Source organism: Pholcus phalangioides, unplaced genomic scaffold (assembly GCF_987345545.1).
Source record: "Pholcus phalangioides strain wild (caught in Gottingen) unplaced genomic scaffold, Ppha-v1.0 ptg000007l_1, whole genome shotgun sequence".
NCBI lineage: Eukaryota > Metazoa > Arthropoda > Arachnida > Araneae > Pholcidae > Pholcus > Pholcus phalangioides.
Window position 1 is genome coordinate 18,362,541 of NW_028301600.1, and position 26,807 is coordinate 18,389,347.

At 31.4% G+C, this 26,807-nt stretch overlaps 1 protein-coding gene across 4 annotated transcripts in view; it reads left to right on the forward strand.

Moving 5' to 3' along the window:
• Window positions 1–26,807, forward strand: part of g (adaptor-related protein complex 3, delta 1 subunit-like garnet) — a 281,738-nt gene that overhangs the window by 84,325 nt on the left and 170,606 nt on the right. For 2 of the 4 annotated variants that reach the window (XM_089232772.1, XM_089232771.1), the window contains exons 8-9: window positions 15,161–15,234; window positions 23,750–23,799. In XM_089232772.1, coding sequence (XP_089088898.1) covers window positions 15,161–15,234; window positions 23,750–23,799 — 124 coding nt within the window. The remainder of the gene's footprint in view (window positions 1–15,160; window positions 15,235–23,749; window positions 23,800–26,807) is intronic. The other 2 variants (XM_089232769.1, XM_089232770.1) reach the window with 1 other exon arrangement.

Here is a 26,807-nt window from a genome sequence, read left to right on the forward strand (position 1 = left end):
TAAATTGTGTCCCCAGCAAGTTTACATTAAATATATTTGATGCAGAATTTTTTTTATTTGTTCACTGCTTAGTTTTTAGTGTTGTAAAACATGTAAAAATGTCTTTATTCTGGCATTAGATTACCAGAAAGGAAGGTTTGATCATAATAAGTTAGGAGGAATTTAAAAAAAACTCAGATTTCTTGGTTGCAATATCAAGCTGTAGTAATGTTTCATCTGAAGACTTTGCTTTGAGAGTGCATCTTGTGCTCTAATAAAACAATGGCAAAATAGAAATATGCTGTCTATAAAATGACAAAGAGAAGTGAGAAACACAAAAACAAAAATGCAGTTGACAAAAAAATTGTTTGGAGTATTAGTGCTTGTGCAAGGTGAAAATGAACAACAGCTGTCTAATATAGATGGGTAGAATATGTTATGATCGTCAAGTATTAATATGAAATTTAGTGCTGAAACAGGCAAAATACCTCGTTTGATTTGCCTATCTCTTAACATGGTTAAATTTACATTAATTGTTTTCACCATGAATTTTTAACAAACTTTCTTGCTGACTATATTTCATCTGTTAGCAGGTGAAGAAGTGTCATTAAGGATTTTTTTGGTTGTAACTTTTTTTTTTCCTTTTTTGCCTAATTTCATGAGAATGACCCACATATATGAGATGCATGTATGATTGAGTAGAAGTTAAATACACTAGTCAAAGTAATTAAGAGATAAGCTAGTTTTTCTTGTAAACAGTGATTTAAAGAATATTTTAGTTACTGAAATATTGACTATCGATATCCTAAGGTATTCTGAAGGAAAATGGTAGTTTATATAATCATTTATAAGTTTTAATAAAATTTCAATGGCTGCACAGTCCAATAAATTTGAAAAGAAATAACCATTCAGTAGAAAATCTCTGAGCCCCTCGTTGATACCCTGATCAACTTCATGTCTCAAGGTTGTGCAACATTTATTTTTTTCAGAGAAAATTATTTTTTGTATCGAGAAAGTTTCAATGAATTTTATTCTCTTTTCTGTTGTTTGTTATGCATATAAATGAACATTTATAGTTTTTCCACCTGAAACTTTATTAAAATTTAAATAATGGTAGAGTAACTTAACCAGCTGTATTTTTTTTGTTACCATCTTTATTTTTTTGTTACTTAGCTCATAAGGTCCATACATAACTTCATTATCTTTTAATTGTTTTGAACAGTGCATGTAAAAGAAAGAACATTCAGAATCAGCTGTTATCTGTAGGTCCCTGGAGTACATAAATTGACTATGGTGTGATAAAAATGTTTTTGTCCACTCACCTATGTATTCTTTATGCAAGTCTAAATACTTGTTTAATTTTCATTTTTAGAACATTGACCGAAATGTTGTCAAAGGAAAAACAAAAATCAGTTAAAAAAAACAATTGTACTAGTTTTATCTAACGGTTCAGAGTGGATTGATCATCCAGGTTTAAACCATTATTTTTTTAAATTTCTTAAACTGCTTTTTACAGTTTATGTAGCAGGAGCAGAGTCCAAATAAACTTCCTTAGTTTTTTTTTCTTTGCATCCTTTTTATTTTTCTGAAACACATTGAAAAAAATCACATTTTTGTTGTACTTTCTTAAATTTTGAAAAAATTATCTCTCGGCTTAATGTCTATTCTATTAAGTTTAGATTTCAATTGAGGTATATGTTCTCTATTAGCATAAAACTTTATGAAATTCATACTAGCAATGTCATGTGGCAATGTTTCCCTAACCATTAAATATTGGGTGCACTTGTTTGTAATCGTACAAAGAGAATATTATGAACCAATAGCAACTATTCAAAAAAAAATTTTCACTGAAGTACACACGATAAAAAAATGCTCTGGAAACAGTGAAGCTGTTTCAGTAGTACAAAGAATGTGGTTCCAAGTCAGTACCGAATGTGTTAGAAAATTACTTGCCACTTATCTCCCACAAATTGTTTACACATTTGTGCAATGCTAACTTTGAAAAAGCCTCTTTCATATCGAATCAACAGATTTTGTGGATATTATGCCATGGTGAACTTGGGAAAAAAGTTCTACTGTCTCTGCCAGGAAACTTTTTTTCTACTTTCAACTCTGCATAATATCCAGAAAATCTGTTGATTTAATGTATGGGCAGAGAAAAAACCATTTTCCACCTTTTATTTTTTTATTGTTGGTCAAAAGTATTGTCTACTTGATGCTTCGATAGTGGCATATATAGATGTGCATTTTAAAATACCTATTTTACCTTAAAATGGATTAAGGGTGTAAATCCTTTTTAATGTATTTAACTTTCCCCCGCTAAAAAAATACAATCTTTGATTACATCTAGGAAACAAAGAGATTATTCTGCAAGCTGAATTAACAACATACAAAGTGTGTTTCATAAGAACTTAGGGATAAATCAAGAATTATTAGGTATAGCAAAAATAATTTATTTCCTAAAGTATCTTTTTCAGATAATATGCAATGGTGTCATCATTCAATTCACTTTTCAAAGCCAATAAAGAAAGCTTTTTCTGTAAGCTGTCTCAGCAAACCCTTGCACTACTGGCATTTCTACCAGTTCATGATGCTTTCTTGATATGTGTTACAAACCTTCCTAACTAAAACATAATATGTAAATGCTATATTAAAATTATGCCATAACCCCTTAGTCTGGATCTTGTACCATGCAATTTCTGACTGTTTCCGACACTTAAGGACAAGTCTCCATGGGAGAATTATTAGTTATTTCAGCTGTGTAGGGTTCATTGAGAGAGCTTCCAGAAAAGCCTTCTCTACTTTATTTGAAAAGTGATTGAATAGTGGGACCATTACATATCATCTGAGGGAAGGTACTTTGGAAAAGAATAAATTACATTTGCTGTACCTGTATTTCTTGATTTCTAATGATTTTATTCCAAGTTCTTATGAAATGCACCTTGTTTGGTTTTTTTAGATCTATAACGTTATATTTCCACACCAAATTGTATAATACTATAAGAAGATATTGTGGTGTAATGTAACAGACTTATGGGGAAATGGAGAGAAGCATCAATGAGTAAATATTTATCTGAGTGACTGTGTTCAGACCATATATTTTTCAACTAGAAAAGACTGACATGATGTCGCTCTCCACTTGTTTATGCAAGATATACAGAAAATTGGGTGTTGTATGAAGCTGCTCTTGTTTTGAAAAGAAAAATTCATCTCTGCCTCTTGAGATACTTTTTTTTAGTAAAGAAAAATTCAACATCTTTCCAAAAAGAAAATAAACAGCTTCACAAAATATCCACTTTTCTGTATGTCTTGCATAGAAAAGACTAGTATATAATGTACATTCAGCAATGATTCCTAGTTAGTTAATTATTTTATACCTTCTAAGATATATGATATGTGCCATTCAATTCATTTTTTTTTCTTCTGATAGTACATATTTCTATCTGTTCATTCTATCTTTCAAATTCTAGCATCAACGTAAGCCAGAAGGGTGTTATCTTTTTTAAGACACTCCATGTGCAAATGTGTGGGTTACTTTTTCTCACTGTAGAATTTTTTTTTAACCTCAGGGTGGTAAGCCATTTCTTAAAGGATTGTGTAAGTTTTGAATTAGAAATATGGACTTTGGAGGGGGCTTTCATCAGAGGGCAGCGCTTTAAGTTAAAATTATGGGGTGTTTTTATGATGGCTTCCAGGAAAAAGTGCCTCTGGAATGAATGTGTTTTGTACATGAAACTTAGCAATGAAATAGTGGGAAAAATTGTATGTGAATATGAATATACCGTGCATCATCTTGGCTCAAAAAAATTTGAATGAAGTGAATTATATGTCTTCACAAAAAATATAAAAAAATAAATAAAAATACTGAAAGATATCAAGATTTGCTGACATTCAAATTCTAATGTATTTTTGAGTATCAAAAATGCAAAAGCATCCTGAAAATTCCAAAAAATGAATGTTCAGGTCTGAAAGGGTTAAATCTTACCATCAGCATTGCTACGGCACATACATAATGCCATGTAAATAATTGGTAATGGGTAATGTATATATATTGATTTTTATTAGGACTTCCTATGATTTCTAATAGAATCATGTGTAGAAAATATTTAATCATAACGTTATTGTTTTTCCTTTGCAAAGTTATTTAAATGCTCAGGCCCATTAAATGAAGCCTAGCTGAGAAAAAAGTTGGTTTTTTTTTACTAGCAGTTCACTTTGCCATTGGGGGGGGGGGGCAGTCATTTTCCCCCCAGGCTTTTAGTTCTTATGAAGGCTCCTCTGATGACAATCTTTTTTTTAACTTTATATTTTTTTTGTTTCTTCATTGTATTAGAAAATACTTTAATGTATGTGCTATGACTAAGTTCAAAGTGACCATCCAGTTACTGGCCACTTTCAAAGAGCCTGGTCTTTAGATACTGGCAGTAGCATGTATACAGACTTATTCAAATTGCTTTTCCACAGAGTCCTGCAGGCTCTAAAGATGTTCATGAGGATCCGGGTTCAAACCCCACTGTCACCACACTGGTGGTCGGCTGAAGTTTGTTTTCTGCGATTCCCAACTTTGAGGGGTGAATGCGAGCCTATCTCCCTGCTAAAAAGTCTCACAGCAGAGAGAAACAGGCCTACAATGTTACAATTATTCATTCATTACACTTCACTCATTAAGAGTTGAGAAAAAACTCATATTTTAAAAAATTGATTGCAGATGGCAGTACTACACATAACAAGTATTATACAGAAACAAACTTTATGGAAGGTTCACTATACATACACATACATTCCAACATGTACCAATTCGTCATAAGTTCTGCAGAGGAATATGGACGAGGTGCATGCCTGGTTTAGTGGTAGTCCTTAAAGATGTAGATTTTCGAATCAATATAAACTTGCCAACAGAAAGAGTCACCTAATTAATAAAACTGGTACATCCAATTAAAAACATTGGCCATTAAAAGGTTTATGAAGAAAAAAAAATGTCTTTTAACCCTCTACTTCAGCAGGGTTAGCAGATTTTCGCATAGATACTTATCCCCCCCCCCCCCCACCCTGCCAAGACTGGTTTTTCCAATAAAATTTTAATTTGAGGTTCATTCGATTAAAAATAGCATATGTTACATTGTTAAAAAATATTCTCAAATGAATTCCAATTAATTTTTTGGAAGCAAAAATGAAATAGTTAAAAAAAAAAATTCCATATGGCAAGCATACATTTATACACATTATTATTATATTTTTAAATGTAAAAAATTAGATATGGGATTGATTGTTAATTTTGAAGTAGCCTAAATTTAAATGCATTATTGAGAAAATATAATTAGTAGCTGTCATTCAATTAATAAGACTTGGGTTAAGGAGCTCTCATGATTTTGAGGCATTAGTATCTCTTGATGATGCCAACTGTTTGTACGGTCTGCTTCAGAAGTTTAGATAATGTATTTTTTTTTAAATAACAAGAAAAATACGTGTAAAATTAACAGATTTTAGTGGACAATACCTATAGAATTTTTAAATTCGTAGAAAATATTTTCACAAAATAACACTCAAAATATTTATATCAAAAATACCAAAAATTGCTGTGTTAAAAGTTTAGAGAAAATTAAAATTTACAAAAATTACTAGATTTTAATAGTTGAGACTTTGTGTGTATTTGATATTTGACATTAGAAATCCACAGATCTTATTAAATTTTGCAGGATTATAACATTAATATATTATACCATGCTTCCTTGATAGATTTCTTCAAGTCATCAATAGTCGTTTGTTTGTTGTCTGCCTACACAGTTCTTGTAAGCATAGGCGGAGCTGGACTTGAAAGTCTGGGGGGCACGATGATTGCTGGGGGGGCATAATGATGATGACCAATGAATTGCTGTCAGTGACCAATAATTGCTGTGTTTTTGAAATATATGACATCCATATTTTTATGGGCATCTTTTTCTCAGCCACCTGATTGGGCATTTTGCCTGTTGTGGCATTGTATTTGTATTTATTTTTGAATGCATATCAGCCACCTTGTTGGTCATTTTGCCTGTTGTGGCGTTGTATTTGTATGACAATTGATATATACGCAAATACATTAGATCAGTCTGCTTTACCTTTGATTGACGCTGCGGGGACATTGCCCCCCCCCCCGGGTATCTCTGCCCATGCTTGTGAGTATGCCCCATAAGTGAGGACTCATTGCTTGACAGCCTGAAACGGAGACGTTTTCATGCCCAAGGAACTATTTTGCTGCAGTTGATCTGTGAATAGATGTGTTGCTATAACACATCTTAGAAACCAAGAACTTTTTTTTTGCAAGTCAGCATGTTAGAGCCTCGGTAATGGTATGAGCAGCATTTTTTTTCAATAGATGTGTTATAGCAACACATCTATATTGAAAACAAATGCTGCTCATACCATTACCGAGGCTCTAACATGCTGACTTGCAAAAAAAAAGTTTGTGGTTTCTTTCTAAGATCATGCCAGTAGGAACACCATCCGCCTGGACCATCAGAGTTCTAATTTTTTTCATCAATAAATATGACACTAAGCCATTTGTCTGTATAACACAATTCCGCAGGGCTGCAACTAGGGGAGAGATGGGTCTCGTGCCCCAGGCGCTAGACCCAAGGGAGTGCAAATTTCATTCTGAAACCTCTCCTTCAACATTACAAGGGGGTGTCAAAATGCACGCTTGCCCCGGGTGACCAAGCATCTAGTTGTAGCTCTGTGGCTTTGCAATTCCGTTCCATTTCAATCTCTTCTTTGTGCTTTCTTGTGAGAGGTGTTTTTCAGACCATTCTTTTATGAATCAAAATATCCAGTTTTTTTTATTCTCAATTTTCACCCCAGCAGCTTTTGTAATTTCATGCTAGGTCATTTTTTACATTGAAGCCAATCTTCTAACGGTGCTGTCTTCACGTAAGCTTGTACTGTGTGGCCTACCACAATGAGATTTCGTTTTTTTGAGACACACATTAAGCCAATACACTATAAACGCTGCATTTCGACCAGTTGAAAGCAATTGCAATGTATAACGTTATATGCTAACCAATGTTAACCTTTCGTTTTGCTTTCAAATGAAGTACTTTAGTAATCTCATTATACAAAATATGCAAAGACTTCTGCATTTTTTCTTTGAATGAAATCAAGACGGATTTTAACTTTTATACTATCGTGTTCCTGAAACATCATATAGACGGAATCAGGTTTTTTCATACAATCGGAAGTTAGTCTAAATTTTTGAGACATATTTTTCAAATTTTTGAGTTTAAAAAATCCATAACTAGTTTTCCTTGACAATAACCAAAGTTCAAAGTAAGCTTTCACATACTGATCACATGACTTAAAAGAAGAAATCCACAGAAACTGTCAATAATATATGATAGAAATAATTTGTACAGACCAATTGAATTTAATGGATCAAAAACACTTCTGGATAACATATTTCATTTATTCAAATGAGTATTGCATTTTGTATGTGAAAATAATTTGGGATCTCTCTAAATCTAGGAAAATTTTCTTTATATTTATCCTCATTAAAGATAAGGCCCGTTTACATGAGGCAAGCGCTTTAGTGGGCAACTTAATTTTAACTTACCGATTCTTCTTGAAACTGTCCACACGATGAATGGCAAGTAGGCACTCATTGGATAATTTTTACGGAGGTGAGCACAGTTAGCGCATGCGTGCTTCAGTCTACTCAAATCCATGGAGAGAGACAGACGCACAACGCGCGGGAGTATAATAGTAATAATTTTTTATTTATCTGGCATTCAGAGAGGTGCTTTTTTTAAAGCTCATAGCTTTCGTAACGATGGATGAAGATGATCAGGTAGAACTTAAGAATACTGTGATCAGAGCCACATTATATGATATTTTTTTTAAAGAATATAAATTTATTCACTTAAATAAATTTATTCAATGAAAAAGGGGAAACTTTTTTCTCATTTGCACGAGAGCAACACACTGAGCAAGAAGTAGGTCACGCAAGGGAAACAGTTCACTTGCCCCCTTTTTTCGCCTCTGCACCCACGTAAGGGGGGCGAGAGATGACGCCACAGGGGAAAAAAGAATACACAACATATTATAAACTTATGTAAGTCATCGAGAAGAAATATAAGATTTCTCTATTTCTCGTCCAAGTTGTAAATATCGATTATATGATATTTTAATCGAAATTGAAGAGGAGATAAATTATGAATTATGGAAGCCGAAAATACTGGAGAAGATTCTTGGCATTCGTAGGAAATTCTAAGGGTTAAAAATTAAATAATAAATATTCATTAAACAAAAATTATTTCCAAATTTTCGAAATCATTATTATTTTTTAATTTAATCTATAGAGATGACATCTTTATGTTAAATATTTGATCATGTATTTTTACAACAGATGGCAGCAAATTCGTTCTGGACGAGAGAAATATTCGAAACCCCCCTCCAGTTTTTAATATATAAATCCTCCCCACCCGATATATATTTTTGAATCTACAATTTTTTTCAACTCCTGACATCACGTCGACAGAATATTCCATAGCTTTTTCCAACATCGAATAATTTTTAGCTTGTTTGTTAAGGTAATTTTCATTTCTATAGTTCAACAAACATTCATGGCGAAGATATTTTTCAACAAACTTGACGGTTGTGTCCTCTGGCCACCTCACCATCCAATATTTCCGTGGAATTCTAGCGAAACTTCAGGAGACGACGGAGTATGAACAGGTTAACGCTTGAGATCAAAATAAACCCCCCCCCCCCCCGTGAGAGAGCAAAAAGACCCCTCCAGCGCGGCAGGTCATGCCCACTGGCGCATGCACATACGTCTACTTAACCGGAAAAAATAGAACCGTTCTTATCTGACTTACCAACTAAATCACTTCTGCACTTGCGCACTAAAGCCGTGTATTGTCTGCATACATTGTATCGTACTTGGCAACTAAAAATTAAGTTACCAACTAAAGCGCTTACCTCGTATAAACGGGCCTTGATACTTTCAGGTTTTGGCTGCACAGATTATTGTTAATTATAATAAATGAAGCTGAAACCAAATGGTGTGCGAGCCTACTAAAGGAGAAAAAATGGCAAGATTAAACTGGAAACGAATTCTATTTATCTAAAAAAAAAATGAAAGGGTAGCTTTTGCAATAAAGTTTTCCTAAATTTGAAGTAAAGTTTAAAATAAGCCAGTTGTGTAATTTACTAGTAGACCTATACAGGGTAAATGGGACATTTTCTACCAAACGAAAGAAGGTAATAGACCATCTCAAGTGGAACATAAAACACTGTACCTAACCTATCTTGAACCATTTTCAAGTTATGGTGGATAACTGATCATGGAAAAAATGTGTCAAGTCGGAAAAAAAATTGAATTTATGAAGAAGTTTCTGAGAAATTAGTTTCCCACTGAAACTAAGCACATATTTGGAAAAAGCAAAAAAAAAAAAAAACCTTTAATTGACACCAATTTCATCGAAACATCTGGATTTAATGACGAGCAACAAGTGCTGAAAGATTAGTGAAGTTCAAAATCAAATAGTTGCCAAAATTTTTAATCACCAATTCTGCAAACACCATTGTAGCTGCAATTGGTCAAATTTACTAAAAACCTGTCCATTACACCAGCTTTCAAAAGAGCCTACCATAAACCATATCAGTGTTCTGGTTCAGGAGAAATTTAGCCTTTGGTTGGGAATGTATCACTGAAATCAGCATTTGTCAAAGTAGATATTCAACAAAAATTCAAAATTAGTGGATACAGATTTTGATGACAATTTGATCTTTCGGAAAAAAATCATATAATGACATTTCGATAGGTGAAATTTCCTCTGTTTACACGATATCTGTATTTAATGCCGAGCTTCAAGTGCTAAGAGATTGATAAAGTGAAAAATTGAATTTTCGCCAAAGCCTACTAAAATTACTTTAACGAACGCAGATTTCTGTGATGTATTGCAAACAAAAGACTAAATTTTACCTGAGAGAAACTAGATATCTTTTTATACCCCCCTTCTGATATGGTTTATTGTAGACTCTTTTGAAATTTGGTGCAATGGACAAGTTTTTGGTAAATTTGACCAATTGTAGCTAGAAGGGTGTTTATATAGTTGGCAATGAAAAATTTTGGCAACAATTTGATTTTGAATTCACCAATCTTTTAGCACTTGTAGTTTGCCACACATTAAATCCAGATATTTCAATGAAATTGGTGTCACTTTATAGGATTTTTTCTGCTCTTTCCAAATATGTGATTAGTTTTCGTGTAGGTCTCTCAGAAACTTCTTCACAAAGTCAAGTTTTTTTTTCAGACTTGACACATTTTTTTCCATTATCAGTTATCCACCATAACTTGAAAACAGTTTGAGATAGGTCAGGGTTGGTAGGGTGTTACATGTTCCACTTAAGCTCGTCTATCGTCCCTTTTCATTTGGCAGAACATGTCACATTCACCCTGCATATTCAAGATCCTGTTATAAGAGGGGACAATTTCAGTTAGTATTCTAAGAGTAAATGAAATTTCATATCTGCCTCTTACTTTTTAGACCAAGAAGCAATAATCACTATAAAAATTATCTTAATTCCAATGAGAGAATTCTAAAGTGTAATTAAAATAAATTTTTTAATCTTTTTCTTTTATAAGAATAGTAAGAAGAATTGCTTTGCTCCAACGTGCAAGAACAACCTTCACCAAACTTGTTTTTATTATTATAAAAGCGCATTATTATAATAGAATTTAATAATTTTGATTGTTTTTAGTAACTAGTTTATATCAAAGCAAAACTGTTATGTGTGTTAATCAGATTGATTTGGTCTCAAACTGGTATGGTTTCTCATTTCATATACTTGAAGCTCAAATAGAATAACTTACTGGTTTGTGTAAAAAATGTGTAAACACTTATACCACACAAACACTGTATTCAATTTTATTAATCAAATATAATTTTAATGCATGCTAGACTATTTATATTTAAGCATAGTAAAGAATGTAAACATATTTACACTAATGTCCGATAATTTTCCACTAGAGAATGAATAAATTTAGTTTTTTCCAAAAAACACCTTTTTCTTTAAATAATAACCACTCAGGCTTTTTTTTTTACAACCCTGCACTTCAAAATTAATTGCTTATAAAGATGCAGCTGATCAGCTATGATCAATTCAGGAATTATTCTATTCTATTGACATCAATTTTTATTATTATTTTATGTATCCTTATAGTTGATATATACATATACTTTTCATTAAGAATATGATAAAAATGTAATTTTTTTTCTCTCGATAAATTTTAAATTATGAAATAAAATTTCAAGCATCAAAGGGTTGAATAGATTAAATTAAACTTTTTTTTCTTAAGGGAAAAAAACAGTAACGAAAAGAAGTGATTTTATACTGCACTTTTGTGTAAGTAAGCTGCAGAAGCTATATATATATATATATATAAATCAACTTTTAAAATCCTATACAGTATAACTTGATTAATTTGAAGTCCAAGGAAAAAAAAATTAAAAAAACAATTCATCAATACAGGATCCATAAGTCGAACCCCAAATTGCTATTTCATTATTAACTTCTAATGTTTCTAATGTTGTACTCATGAATGTAAGTGATATCAGCTGCTCTAATATTCCACTGCTAAGCAATTAGCATCACTGTATAGGTGCATGCATTTCTTGCATGCTTAAATCCTTTACAAAATCAGTTTGTGCTTGTATGTTGTAAAATCTGTGAGAAGCATCATAGACATATTTTCATTCAAATATTGAAATTTATGTTTTTTAAAATTTTCCGTGTTATTTTACAATGATGATAAAAGTTTGAGATTTTGAATTGTAGTTTGATCTGAAATTAACCTTTCTAATTTTGTTTAAAAAAAAATTCAATTTTGTTTTTACCTTCAAGCTCCATTTTTTTAACTGATAATTTTTTTCATAGTTACTGACATTAAAAGCCAGGAAAATCATTTAAGTAAATCCATTTCAACTTGTACTGCTTATACAGGGGCCTTATTAAAAGCATGCAAAGTCTAAAAAATCACACACAAAATAAATGTATTGAAGTAATATTACTTTCGAACATATAACTACGCTCTTTGTGATTCAAACTATGGTAAGAAAAAATTTGTATAGCAAACTTCAAGGCAAAAAAAAGAAATACTCAAAAAATTTTATCAAATTAGCGAAATCACAGCCACACATGCTCTTGTAGCAAAGAGTTTTTGTTTGGACATCTACCACAGCAAATTCAAAATATAACATGGAAAGAATATGACCTCAGCTTATGTGCAAGGTGATTCTGAATTTTTATCTTTAAACTGACTGCAGTAATGAATTTTTAAAAGATCCTTTGCACATATGCAAAGCTTATGCATTTAAGGGTTATGTTACATTGTATTCGTCATTTTTCTATTTTATTTACCTAAGGAAAAAACAATTAAAATATTTCTAGAGGGATCATTATTTCAAGATGAGTTGCAGTACATAATTTCTCTAGAATTCACATTAACTGGTTTTTTTTAAATTTTGTTTTTGCTCAGATCTACAATATCGTGCCAATTGCACATAAATAAACAGTTCAAAGGTTGTGGTAAAAAAAGTCAGATGAAAGATTCATAATCCCAATACATATGGGCTGAGCAATGTCAAGATAATTTAATTATCAGTATATATAAATATTTTTATCTAGATCTACGAACTATTTGTGAAATAACACCCTAGTCACTCATAATTTACACATACTTGCGTCAAAGTTACTTTGTTAAATACATTTCTTAGTGTAAATTCTTCACAGATTTAGAATGTCTCAGTTTTGCTGATTTTCTGATCATTAACATCAGTCATTTTTCTGAAACACTCGTGTGTACTTGTTAGAATTATGATAATTTCTTTAACTTTGAATTGTCTAAAATATTCAAATGATAAAAATAGAACGAAATGGTATTTTCAACTGTGAATTAGATGAGGGAAACTCAAGGGAAATTTTAAAAATTCAGATTAACGAATTTGAAGTACACTATAAGCCAAGTACAGTAAAACCTCTCATTTGCAAACACCAGACAAAAAAATTTGTCCATAAAAGAGTGGTGACCATTAATCATGGGTTTGAAATGCATACTTTTGTTATCCTAGGGGAAATTATTTGGCTATTAGAGGGGTGACCGCATCCTAGAGGTGTCCATTAAGAGGGTTTTTACTCTATATATAAATTTCTCTTTCTATAAATAAGTAATTTTGGAATCATGGATGTATTTAATTATCAATAATTAATTAAAAGAACATCGTTGCAAGTTGTGAAGATTTTGTAACTACAGTTTTGTTCAATAACTTCATATATTTTTTTTTATCCAGCTACATGAAGAGTATGATAAATTGTTCTCAAAAGAACTAAAATGTTCTCTCTAAATTCAACTTCGCTTGGAACATCTGCTTTAAACATTTTTGTACTCACAGTAGATTGATTAACCAAATATCAATAAACAAAGGCACATGGCCAGACCAAGGTCAGGCAGTCATGTATACCTTTAATTGGCCAAGCCCAGTGCATAACAGGAAACCATTCAAACTGATAATCTGAAAATATTTTTGTGTTACTCTTACATTTAATATTATGCATCAAAGTTCAATTTTTGTTGGTTTCAAAATAAATTTACTTGTGATTGTCTGAATTTCTTTTATTCAGGAAAAATAACACAAAAAGAAACAAGAAAGACAAAGACAATTAAAAACAAACATTATTTGACCCAAAGGAATATGATCCTTCTATGGGTCCATTAACAGTAACTTACAGCAAGATTCATGGCGACATTGAAGTGTACAATAATTATCAATTTAATAATTTTTTGAAGCATACACAAATGCTATTGCTTTCATTCACTTTACATCATAATATGCTTCTAATACTTTATATACTTTATTTCCATCCCCTTTTATTATTCTTTGCTTAAATTACAATGTTATCAATTATCAAATAAAATGAACTGTTCAGTATGTTATTTCAAATATACAAGCAAGGGAATGAGGAAAAATGATGAATAAGTGAGTGGCGTATATGAGTGAATACCATTATTTTTATCTTTGACTGGGAGTGCAGAAAATTGTCTTATAACTGAGAGAAACATAAAAGTGATGGGGTGTATTAGTGAGAGATCGCTGTATAAAATAAAAGCTATTGCTTCTTACTACTATTAAATTCATTGTATGAATATTTTATTTTTTACATTTTCTGGGATCATCTCTATCAACACCTTATGTCTCAATGATCCTTTTTATTCAAATGTGACTCTGGTCCCATTACCCCTGGTTAATCAAGGCTCTACTATATTATATGTTTATATGTATCCTTGGTAAATATATACAGTTTTTCACTGATATTTAGAGGATACTTTGTTTCAATTTTTTTATGCTATACTACCAAGAAAATGCCAGTCTTATTATTTTGAACGATTTAAAGCAGTGTATGTATCAAACTTATCACTTTTAGATCTTTTGGCCATATTATTGTAATTATTGTATAACTATCAAAACAAAACGCATGTGTTTTCCCCATTATAGTGTTTTTGCATGATGCACTTTATTATATCCCACTGCCTCTTGCTTGCTTTTTTGATTGCCCACTTTTAGTCATAGCTACATAAAGATATTTTGAATCTGAATGTGGGTGTTCTGGTGCCTATCTAAATGCCTTAAATATTTAATGTTCGCTCTATAAGAATTTAACTAATATTAATTTTTCTGAGCAATGTTATGCTCAATGAAAGTCTTTAGGCAATAATTTAAAATTATCAGGAACCAAACTTCATGAATATTATGCTTATAAATTTGTTTAAAGTATCTAAGTTACAAAATTCTGGTCTTTCCAGTGATATTTTTTAAAAATGAGTTCAGCAAAATTTAAAGCACCATTGTCGAGAAAGGAAAGAAAACTAGGTATTTTTGTTTTGGTGGTGCACATCTCCATTAAATTAAAACATCATTAGTGCAGCTCCACTGATTGTACATGCAGCAAATCCTTCAGTTTATACTACTTGTTATATGTTGCTGCTATATTTTTCAAAGAAAAAAAAGCTGTATATGTTAGCTGCATTGCTTCCAGCTTTTTTTTCTTATATCAAGATGATTGGTTAGGATCAAACACCAATGTGATATGCCAAATAGATCATTGCTATTTTCATAAGCTTTCTAATAGCTTTCCCCCCTTTTTTCAGTTTGGTGCCCTGACTCCGCTAGAACCTAGGCTTGGTAAAAAGTTGATTGAACCACTCACTAATTTAATTCACAGGTAAATGCTTTTAAGTTTGTATTTGCTTTATTTTTATTTTTTGTTTTGTTTTGGCTCATGTATTTTTTTTTATTTGTTGACTTGAGTTTATTTTTTTATGAAGTACAGTGCACGCCGCTTAATATGATCACATCAGGACTCAGGGTTTCTGGTAACAGTAACTGATTGAAAACTATATTTGAAAGATAATAAGATGATCATATATACGTCCTGTTCCATTAAATGGGACACATGAAAATGAGTTGACGGGACAACTCTGTTTTTCTTTTGCACATAACTGGTTGTGAAATGTTCAATCATGCTGTTTTCTTTTTATATTGTTCTAAAACAAGATATTTCTCCTCTAAGCAAAAATCCTGCTTTTATTATTCAGCCATTATAAGGAGTTGGAATGGAACTGTCAAATGTGTTTAACGAATTACAATAATTTGTTTAATGTACGGTACATTCCACAGATCTCTTGAAGTCTTTTGGCAGAGTATTTGTGAATCTGTTCAAATGAAGGAAAATGACCAAGAACTGAAGGAAGGGATTAATTTTTTTACATTGCATTTGTCTCCGCTATAGGTAGGTCATTGCAATAGTAGCTTCATGCGTGCATGGATTATAGTGGCTACTACTGCCATAGGGCATTTGTGAACAAGTGTTTATAAACAAAGGATGGGGTACACCTTCTGACCTCCTACAGTCTTGCAGGTTGATAATGATAGCTTATGAGGGGGAAAAATAAGTCCTCTTCAACCTTAGCTTCAAAATGTGAGAAAAAACTTACAACAAAAAAAATTTGTAATATAAACTGAAATTTTGATGAGTTTTTCCCTATGTTATGATATTGGTTGGTACCGTACTTTGCAAAAGGGATAACCATACTTGAATGATAACATTGTCCAGAATTCTAATAAGCGGCATCTACTGTATTTGCAAAACTTGCAATGATTTTTCTTTTTATGTTATGAAAATGTTCAAATAGAAATTAGTTTTTTTCTTAATAATGCACCAAATGAAATTTCTGAGGACTTACTAAACGCTTGCTGAAAATAAACATTAGTTTACATCCACAACCCCAAACTCTTTCTTTTTTAAATCCTTTATACATATTTCTAAACCAATTTGATAAATTATGAATTGTTAAAGGCTTTTATATTACAGTAGAAGCCGCTTATTGAAATCGTAGGTAGCGTTATCATTCAGGTAATGTTTTCACTTTTACGAATTAAAACATGCACCATCTCTAATATACTGTTTTGTGTTCCCCAATTTTTGTCCCATTCACTTCTGTTCATTCTTACCTCTGTTATTACCTTATTACATACCCTGTGGATATGACGTACTGAAAAGTTAGTTCCCTAACGTGGAAAATAATTTGGGTATAACATACTCGGGATTGGTAAAAAAAAAACCCCTTTTTTTAAAATAGTATTTACATTGAAAACAACTATATTTCTGAAAATCATCCAGACTTTGGACACTTAATTAAAATGTTTATGTAATTAACACTATTCCTAGATTAATAAATCTAGAATATTTCTTACATTGTGAAACTAACCTACTTTTGTAATTTATTTCTATAGCTTTATATGAAGAATTATTTGGTGATTAATATTATTTATAAATGTTTTGTATGTTTACAAATTTTCTAAATGTTTTCTTCTGTTACTTTCAATACGCTTTATTATGAAGCTATTTTGCCAGAATAGTGATAAAAACTAAATAAAAATTCAAAATACATTTAACAAAACAATTAATGCAGACTAGTTTGCAACAATTAACAATATACTAGGTCAATTTCATAAGATCTTTGAGTAAAATCATAAAAAATCAAGAAATATAGGTATAGCAAAGAATAATTGGTTTTTTATCAAAGTATCTTCCCTGAAATGTTCCCATTATTCAATCCACTTTTCAAACAAGCAGACAAGGCTTTTCAGTGAACCCTTACATAACTGAAATTTCTACCAGTTCGTGACACTTTCTTGATATGTGTTGTTACAAACTTTTCAAACTGAAACATAATATGTAATATTATAATTATGCCACAACCCCCTTACAGTCTGGATCTTGTATTATGCTATTTCTGACTGTTTCTGATGCTTAACCCATTAACGGCGGTTGGTAAGAAAATTTGCTATTCTAAATTTTAAGTTTTTTTCTTTGCCAATAAATGTTGGAAGTGGTTCCACTCATTATTTTTTGTTTAAAAAAAATCAAAGTCGCTGTTAATAGGTTAAGGACAAGCCTCCATGGGAGAATTATTAGTTATTTCAGCTGTGCAGGGTTCACTGAGACAGCTTCCAGAAAATGCCTTCTCTACTTAATTTGAAATATCATCTGAGGGAAGATATTTTGAAAAAGAATAAATTATTTTCAGCTGTACTTCATGATTTTTATGATTTTACTCAAAGTTCTTATGGAACATACCTTGTTCATTGCTTATTAATTTTCATAAATCACTCATCATACAATAGAACCTCACAAAAATTGATATAAATGTAATTATATGCTTCGTAAGTTTATTTTGTTCTAGACCCTTTCAAACTTTTGTTCATTCCTTTAAAACACCGATGGTGGCACTGAATGTGACAGACCCACTGTTGCATTTTGTCGATCCATGCTTGCATTTTGTTATCACTGCACTGCAAGTTTAGGGGTGATGGAACCTTCACTAGTTTTATATTAATAGTTTGTGGAGTTGTTTTATTAATATATCTGATTTATTCCATCACCTTTTCGTAAATATGATGCATATTTTTTATGATTATATGATCGATTTGCAGTCATGGCTCGCACAGATACAATGTAACCATTAGTGCTACTCTAGAGGCGTCACCATCGGAATGTTAATTCATACATACATTTCTGGAATCTTTAAAGCTGTATGTTATAAGCAAACTCCACTGTAGTTATTAGGATTTCTGTTTGTTATAATTTTTTTTATTTTTGCTGAAAGTGGTGATGACTCTTACTAGAATGAAATGCTGTCCATTTGCATGAAAGTATGTAACTGTGGTTTTATTTGAATATTCTAATTTTTTTGAATGAACTTTGAGATGTTATAAATTTTAAATGAAGGAAAAAATATATATTTCCAGTTTTTCTAATACAGGTATCTTGCTTCAATACAATTTTGAAAAGTTGGTTTAGAAAATTGCAAATCTGAAATTTGGTCCAAAGTATGATTTTAGTAATATAAAATCTGAAAAAATAGCTTGCAAATTGAAGATGACAGTTATAATTACGAATTTGGTTCCATTTGAGTATGTAGATGATACAAGTGTGTTAAACATACCATACTCACTAATAAACATATTGGCTCGCTTATCAATACCATAGCTCACTAATAAACATGAAAATACAAAAGAACATGAATGATTGAAGTCGGAAGCCTTTTGTTGTTGAGCCCATTACCAATTTTTATTGAGCTAACCAAGTTTTCAAGAAAACAAATGGTTGATTTTTTTAAAAATATTTTGACTATGCCATCAGAAGTGCAATCAAAGAAAATGATCCCATTGAGAATAGATTTTTCACATTTGCAAGAGATATTCAGAAGTTGATCCTATCATCCCATGCATTTTAGCATAGCAGGCCCACACTGACTAGAACTAGTCCATTCATTATCTGATTACAGAATATTATTTATTAAATTCATTCATCCAACAAAGAATATGCATTATCTATTTCATTTATTACTTATAAATTTAAGCTTGAATAATTCAGCAAACTTTTTTTTTATCCTTCTGGAGGGGGGGGGGGAGAACCCTCCTCCCATTACTACGTTACTCATATTAAATTCAACTTACTTTACATGATTTCATCTTATGCAGTTATTTTGCTTAACCAATTAATTGCTTAAAGCTAGGGATGCTTTGTACTCAAAGCAGAATTTTTTTCCCCAGATATAATCAAAAACCTTGAACAAAACGGAAATGGAAATTACAGCAATACTGTGGAATTATGATTTTTAACTTCAGCATTTTATGAAATACCTTTGCAAGTTTTATCGGGTGTTCTAATTTTTTGAAGCAAAATGAAATATGAACATCCATTGTTCATAGAATGTGTATCATTCTATAATTGCAATTATCTTTTTTCAATCTATTCATTTTGATGCACCTCTGTAAATGTTTCTTTCAGTCTTCAAACAAGTATTGAAGACCATTTTATGTGATGTCCTTCAGAATTAGAGATTGGAATCTATAAAAATTTTCAACTGGTTGATCAAAAATTTGTAACAATTTTACTGATTAATCAAATTTTTAATCGGTTATTTTCAAATACTGACCACCATTGATAACATAGTATTGGTAACCATATAATATTAATTAATGCTATAAAAACTTTTATTTATATCCTGCACCTACTTGCCAAATTTTAGCTTGGGGAGGAAGGATAAACATAACCCCCCCCCCCCTCAGAAAAAGCAATGTTTCATGCATGTGTTTTTTTTTTTTTGTAAAATCATTAGGTTCTTCATATATCATCAGTTGATTTTTTTTATTTGACTTCCTGCTAAAAATAGGGTGACCATATTACCAATGTTTCATGGGGCATGTTTTAATTAGTTTTTCATGTTATTTGGGCTATCTTTCCTGATAATGAAAATGTTCATTTTGTCGAGTTTTCTGAAAAAAACCAACTTTCGTATTTTTAAATCGTGATTTTGTTATTTTAATGTGAATTGTGCAATTATAAAAATTCCCTTTTATTTTTATATACTAAAAATTACTAAAATATGATGTCTTAATGTAATCCAATGCTTCCAATTTACTTTGAAGTCTTATCAAAATCCTCTGTTCTGCTCTAAGCGAAATTTCCAATTTTTGTTAAAATTTTTTTAATTTCTAGTGGCGAAAAATGAAGTGCTACACTACTGCAAATCACAGTGTATTAAAATGAATTCCACAAATAAAGGAAATAATTTAACATGACAAATATTCGAGATGAATATTCATAGCCATCATAATCAGCTTGATTTCAGTGAACAATAATTCTAGTAGACTTCATTGAAAATGCGGGAAGAAACAGGACAATTTTTATTTTTAAAAAGTAGGGAGTGCCAAAATCACAGGAAAATATAGGAATATATCAAGTCATATGGCCACCCTGAAAAATTCCTAATTTTCCCTTTTTATTTGTATGACACCTTTTCTTCAGTAGCAAAATGTTTCGTCTTGTGACAAAGTACAGATTTTCCTAGTCTGAGAATCGGCACCTATTTGGAAACTTTACATGGGAAATTGCAGTTGAATTTTAAAAAATTTTTAACCACGATTAATAACTGATTGATCGTACCAGCTCTATTTAGAATTCTTTGTGCTCATTTCAGTATGGTTGAAAAAGTAAATGTAGAAAAATGTATTTCTCTGAGTTGTGAGTTTAATGTCCGAAAAAAAACCTGCATAAGGTTATGGTTCTTCCCCCCCCCCCCCCCACATATGGTGGTGCAAGATCATCAGGTCTGAAAGATAATACTGTCTTATAATTATTGTATTTGGCAGAACCTGGTGTTAATTTATCATACCCTGGTGATTAAGGAAGTCAATAATCATTGCCTTGCTGACACAGATAGAACCACTTTAGTTTTCTTCAGGGTTGGAGGTGATGGCGACAGTTTCCAGGTGCTGCTTGCTCACTTTTCATCAGGATTATCATAATGTAATCACAACTTATCTTTTGTGTGATAACTGATTGAAAATGCTCATTAGAGTTGTCGTTTAACAGTCACTGAAGCTTGATGCAAACATTCACTTTTGTTTTTTTCTGTTCTGAAATCAGAAGACCTAGCATCTATCAAGCACATTCCTACTCATTTGCATATTGCCATGCATAAAGATAAAAACACTATATATATACACACACACACTAAAACCTCGATAAGTTGTCACCTCGCATTATCGAAAAAAGCGGAGTGACGACTTAAGCGGGTTGCCATCAGTTTTAATATGCAATGTTGTGAAAATCGTATAAATTTATAGATTGCGAAAGAAAAAATAATAGAGCAATTTTTTACCTTTTTCATCTCTTATTATTTAAATTCTTGTGGTAAAATTGATTGATTATTGATTAATACTAGTAATTTTTAATTTAGACTAACAGAGCAACTGTTTTAGAATAGGTAGCTTTTCTTTAAAATAGTCTAAGTCTAGTCATAATAACTCTTTATTGCACATTAATTTTACATATACATAAAATTTAAAATTTTAGTGTTTTAATTCTTCATCAGTAATTCATGATACAACTACAAATTAATCTCGAACACTTGACTTAGTGGAGGAGCCCTGGGCAGGGAAAAGTAAACAGAAGCCCTCCAACTTGGAAAAGAATGTCTAATTTTTTTCAACAAAGATATTTTGTTAAAATTTCAAGCTCTAAATTAGTAGAGCCCATGCAGAAATGAGATCTAGTTTGAACAGTTCCCAACATTCCAAAAACCTTAGGCGGCAATTTAACTTCCCCCAGAGTAACTTTCGTTACTTAAACTGTTCCGTTTGGGTATATAGGATTTAATGGTGACTTTTAAGCATATGGCAATGCTGTTAACAAGCTCTTTTGTTAATGGCAGCCATAAAAGTAGTCTGTTCCTCTTTCTCAAGCTTTTTCATAGTGACGAGTTAACCGAAATTAGGGACGAGTAAACGAGGGTTTAATAACATTGTTGTCTATGAGAGCTGGAAGGGCCTGAAGAAAAATGTCGACTTAATCGGAGTGACGACTTATTAGGGTGATGACTTAACGAGGTTTTACTGTATATATATTATTTTATTTATTTATTTAAATGTTTCATGTTTCAGTGAGTTGTCAAACTGTAACTTTGTTTGTTACTGGTTCAAACTGAAAGTGTGTTATGACATTATTGTACTACCAGCTGCTGGAGGAAAGGATGGAAAATATGTTGGTTAAGATGCAGGGTGGGCAAAAAGTCAGTAGGAACTTTAAAAATTCATAAAAACCAAAAAAATAAACAAAATAAAAAACGATTTGCAGAGTTAGCATTGCTAGGCCACAGGAATTTTTTGTAAGACAGGAAAAAAACCTAAAAAAACAGCCAATAGGTGGTACTGGTACAAGCGACTTTGGTGGAAATATGCCAATGAGAGGGTTATTAGAACTTGTGCTCCTAATCAACAGCCAGTTCCCTGTTGTAAACCGTGTATGTGGACCTGCTGCACTCTGCCATTGCTGGATTTGTGACTCACCTGCAATGTGTTATCCCTTGTGGTGGTGGTCAGGTGGAACACATACTGCTGTAATAAATGATTTGGGCACATTCTGTTCATTATTTGCGTCTCTTTTCTGTGACTTGTGTGCATCAGCGCCACCTATCGGCAGTTTTTTTAGGTTTATTTTTCCTGTCTTAAACAAATTCCTGTGACCTAGCAATGATATGCAAACCATTTTTTATTTCGGTTATTTTTCCGGTTTTTATTCATTTTTAAAGTTTCTACTGACTTTTTGCCCATCCTGTATGTAGTTACTGTTTATATAGTTGCGAGACTGTTCTAGATAAATCTCTCTCATTCTTTTTTAACATTCCTTGTATATAAAAATACTTGAATGGAAAAGTCCCTCTAGTAAATAGTGAAATTCAGAATTTATATCAAATTTTACTTAACAGCAAAGTGAGATAAAAGAGTTGCACATCAATAACAAAACTGTAGATCTTCATAGAATGATGAATTTGCGCAAAACAGGAAATGCATTAAGGTGCATATGCATTCTCTCGTGTTCTTCTAGAATAATAAATAATTATGTCTGACTTTTTGTTTTCCACCGACACACAAACCAGTTGCATTTCAACATGTAAGATTCAGTGTAAAGCATGGTGGGAGTTCCTTTGATGTACATTGGTACATCACATATGACATGGATTCTGACAAGCAGTCAATCTGTTGCTTGTCTCATACCTTGCCATTTTATCCATATTATGTGAGAGCTCATTATATCATTAAAGGGTAGTGCAATCAGTATGCACTCAGCTTAACATTAATTAGTGACATACATTAAATCTGTATATTAAAATTGTTACGAGAGAGGTACTTTTTTTTTTTTGTATTTGTATGTTTTTTTTACTTTTATCATGCTGTAAGCTTAAACATTTGTGACCACCCTTTTTTAATTGCAATAAACATAAAAAATAGAATTCATATTGCTGAGATACTATTGATCTGAATATAAGTAGTTATCTCTGTCCTATAATTGGACTTCAGTTTTAAAAAAAATGTATATTTTATCAGAAAATAAGTCACAAATTATAATTCATACTTATCTTTTTACAAGATTCACAGATTTCATATCCAGACTTTGTCTATAACCTGACTGTCATTGGATTATTATTGGTATAAGTCATTGCAAATTCAGGAAAATTGTAATTGAAGTCTGTTTCAGTAACATTTAAACTTAGCTTTTCAAAAATTTGTCACCCTTTATGATTTAATTGAAAATAGAGCAATTTTTGTAATCTTTATGGTTTCTTTTAATTATCATACAATTTTAATTGTATTTTGGTTCTTTTCAGTACATCAGCGATGTCTCTATTGTATGAATGTATTAACACAGTCATTGCAGGTGAGTGTATTGCTAGTGATTTAGTATATTTACACTTTGGATTTAGATTTTTGTATTTTTCAAACGTGCTGAGTGCGCATAATTATTCTTGTTCAGGATTTTTGTGAGAAAAACGTTTTTTTTATTTATTATTCTATTTCTTTTTTTTTGAATAAAAGTGTTTGAATTTCGAACTTCATACAGTTGATTGCTGTTATACAAAGTCGATTGTGAATATTTTTTGAAGTACTGTGTTGTGTAGCAGCGACTAATAATACCTAAAGCAGCAAAGTTACGCAGTATATCTAAAATTAAATGTAATGAAATTCTCAGTCATTTGGAAGCTTAGTTCTTGATGTGCCAACTTATGATTTGACAGGTTTGGAATTAAATCCTATTGAAAATAGGCATAAAACTATACCTGTTTGGATTTGGTCAATTAATTAATTCATCTATGCATAAAATACCCTAGCCTGACAAAAACGAATCAAACATAATTCTTACTCTAGAATATATTCTATAATGTAGATTATGCTTTTGAAGTATTTTAAACATAATTTTTCCATGTTTTCAGTTTAATTTGAAATATATTCAATTGATAAGGTTTTCAGAGCTGCTGTCAATTGAATTTCTCTGGGTAAAAAACTATCATTGGTACAAGTTCACTTCCCAATGTTTCTTAGTGCTAACAATTGACATCATCGGAGGACATGAAAGTAGCATTATTGAGTACTGAATTGAAAGATCCCTTGCTGGCTACACTAGATTTTTCTACAGCTAACTTACTAACTATTGTAGCATGTGCTTATGCTTTTTAAGCTTGTTACATGCTGTTTTCCATGAGTGTCATCCATATGTCTAGAAGGATGCGATTAGTTTAGTCAACAGGACAGTTATTCAATTGTTTTTTTTTTCTTTCATTTTGTTTTTGAGCAGGAATGATATGACTGGTTGCACCTTTTGTTTGCACCCTCTGTTTGCAACTTTTTCATGTATTTTTCTATAGCCAGGCTAACTGCCATTCCAAGATAAACATGTAGTTGTCGGCCATAAATATAGAACAGTTGTACATGTCTTTAGGAAATATCTCATCAATGTAAAACATAACTTCCTTTTGGTGGGACTTGAGTAAAAAGTAGATGCTCTCTCATCAATAATCTTGTTTGGTGTATTGCAGTGTAATTTATGGATCTTTTGGATGTGAAATGAGTGAAGTCTTACCATGTTTTTTTATTAATCCCTTTATGTTCAGGCTTTTGGCGAGAAATTTGACAGCGTACAGTTTAAATAAGAGAGAGATAAATCTCAAAAAAGTGGTATTGTCAACATATAGGAAATGTTATATGGGCATCTTTATTCTCAGCCAACTCGTTGGGCATTTTGTCTTGTATTATTATGGCCTTGTATTTGTATGAAAGGGATCATCTAAAAAGAAAAGATCTGGTTTTCCATTCTTTCTCTCTCTTCCAGTTACCCTTTTTCTATGTATGCAATACTATATTTTTTTACTTGCCAAATCGTAGAGAGGGAGAAGTTATAGCTGAGGTGAAAGAAAAGAAAATTTTTGTTAATATGTTTACCAAATGAAGAGTCTCTAGAGAAGAAGGGAGAGAGACGAATGTGTATTTCTTCTCCTAACATACTTACAGGGCAAGATATCTTAAGGGGTTGAATGAGTTACACAACCAGTTGGATAAGGCTACACTTCTTGTATAACAACATTCATCTAATTGTATGGATGATGCTCACGAGAGATGTTTAAGTCTACAATGACCAAATGGAGCAAAGTAGCACCCAACAAACTGAAAAAGCATAAGTACATGCTGCATTGTTTGTCAGTTAGCTGTTGAAAAGTTTTGGACTTGTAGCTAGTGTTAAACTTTCTAATTCAATATCCAATAATGAAATTCAGGCAACTCCTGACAACACCAACTATAAGTGTTAGGGAAATATTGAGAAGAAAATGAACTTGTATCAGTGTCCACCCTTTGTCCCAATGAACTCATTTTGAATTGAAATGCTAGTGAGATTAGTTCTCAAATGTTTAGTAGATTTATTATTTAATTATTTTTATTGCAGTGAAACTCTGATTCTCACCAAAAATAGGCCATAAAAAATTTTGTTTAGTTAAGGTTATTGTTATGTTGAGGATGCCAAAAATAATAAAAATGTACCAAAAATTTGGTTTTTTTAGTGATCACCTTTTCTGACAAAAGAAATATTTTATTTTTTTAATTGACAAAATACTTTTTAAGCTATAGAAAGAATTTTTTTCTCTTTTGTAATTTTTAATTGTGCATGTTCAGTGTCAGGAGATAGTATGTATAAAGTGTGCGATGCCCAAATGCAGTGTAACTGTAGAAGAATGATAGTTTTTTTGTATTTTAACAATTTTTTGTTATCCTTATCATATTTTTTTTCAGGGAAGAGGTTTTTTTCAGGGGTATATTATTCTAATAAAAGGGTAAACCTAATCATAATATTAATATTCTGCTGAATTTAGGCTATCTTCTTCCTCTTATTTTATCTCATAGTTTGATGTAGTGATTATAGATTTTTTTTTCTTTCCATTGATGAGCATAAGTTAAACACATTTACAAAAAATTGAATGCAAGATGAAGTGAAATGATTGCATATTGTTTTTTTACATGTGTTAGTGCATACCTTCAATCTTAATTTTCATTTGTCAGGTGCATATTAGCCTCGATAAGAGATTGTAATTAACCAGACCCTTACAGTGCTGAGTTCACCTTTTGAATCAACTCAATATCTGTATATAGATACTGAATTAGGTTTTTTTATTGAGAGGGGTGGTTCATAAAGATAGCAAATGATAAGTGCAAAGTTGGCAACAGCTCGAACAAATCATATTCTTTGTTATTGAAACTTCAGTATTTTTTTCAAGTTGATATTAAATGTTATTAACATTTAATTAAAATGATAAGTGAAATTTTCACTAATAAAACTATGGATACATATTTTGAAAATTTTCAATTTTGTCACAGAAATAATGAAGTTTAAAAAAAGAT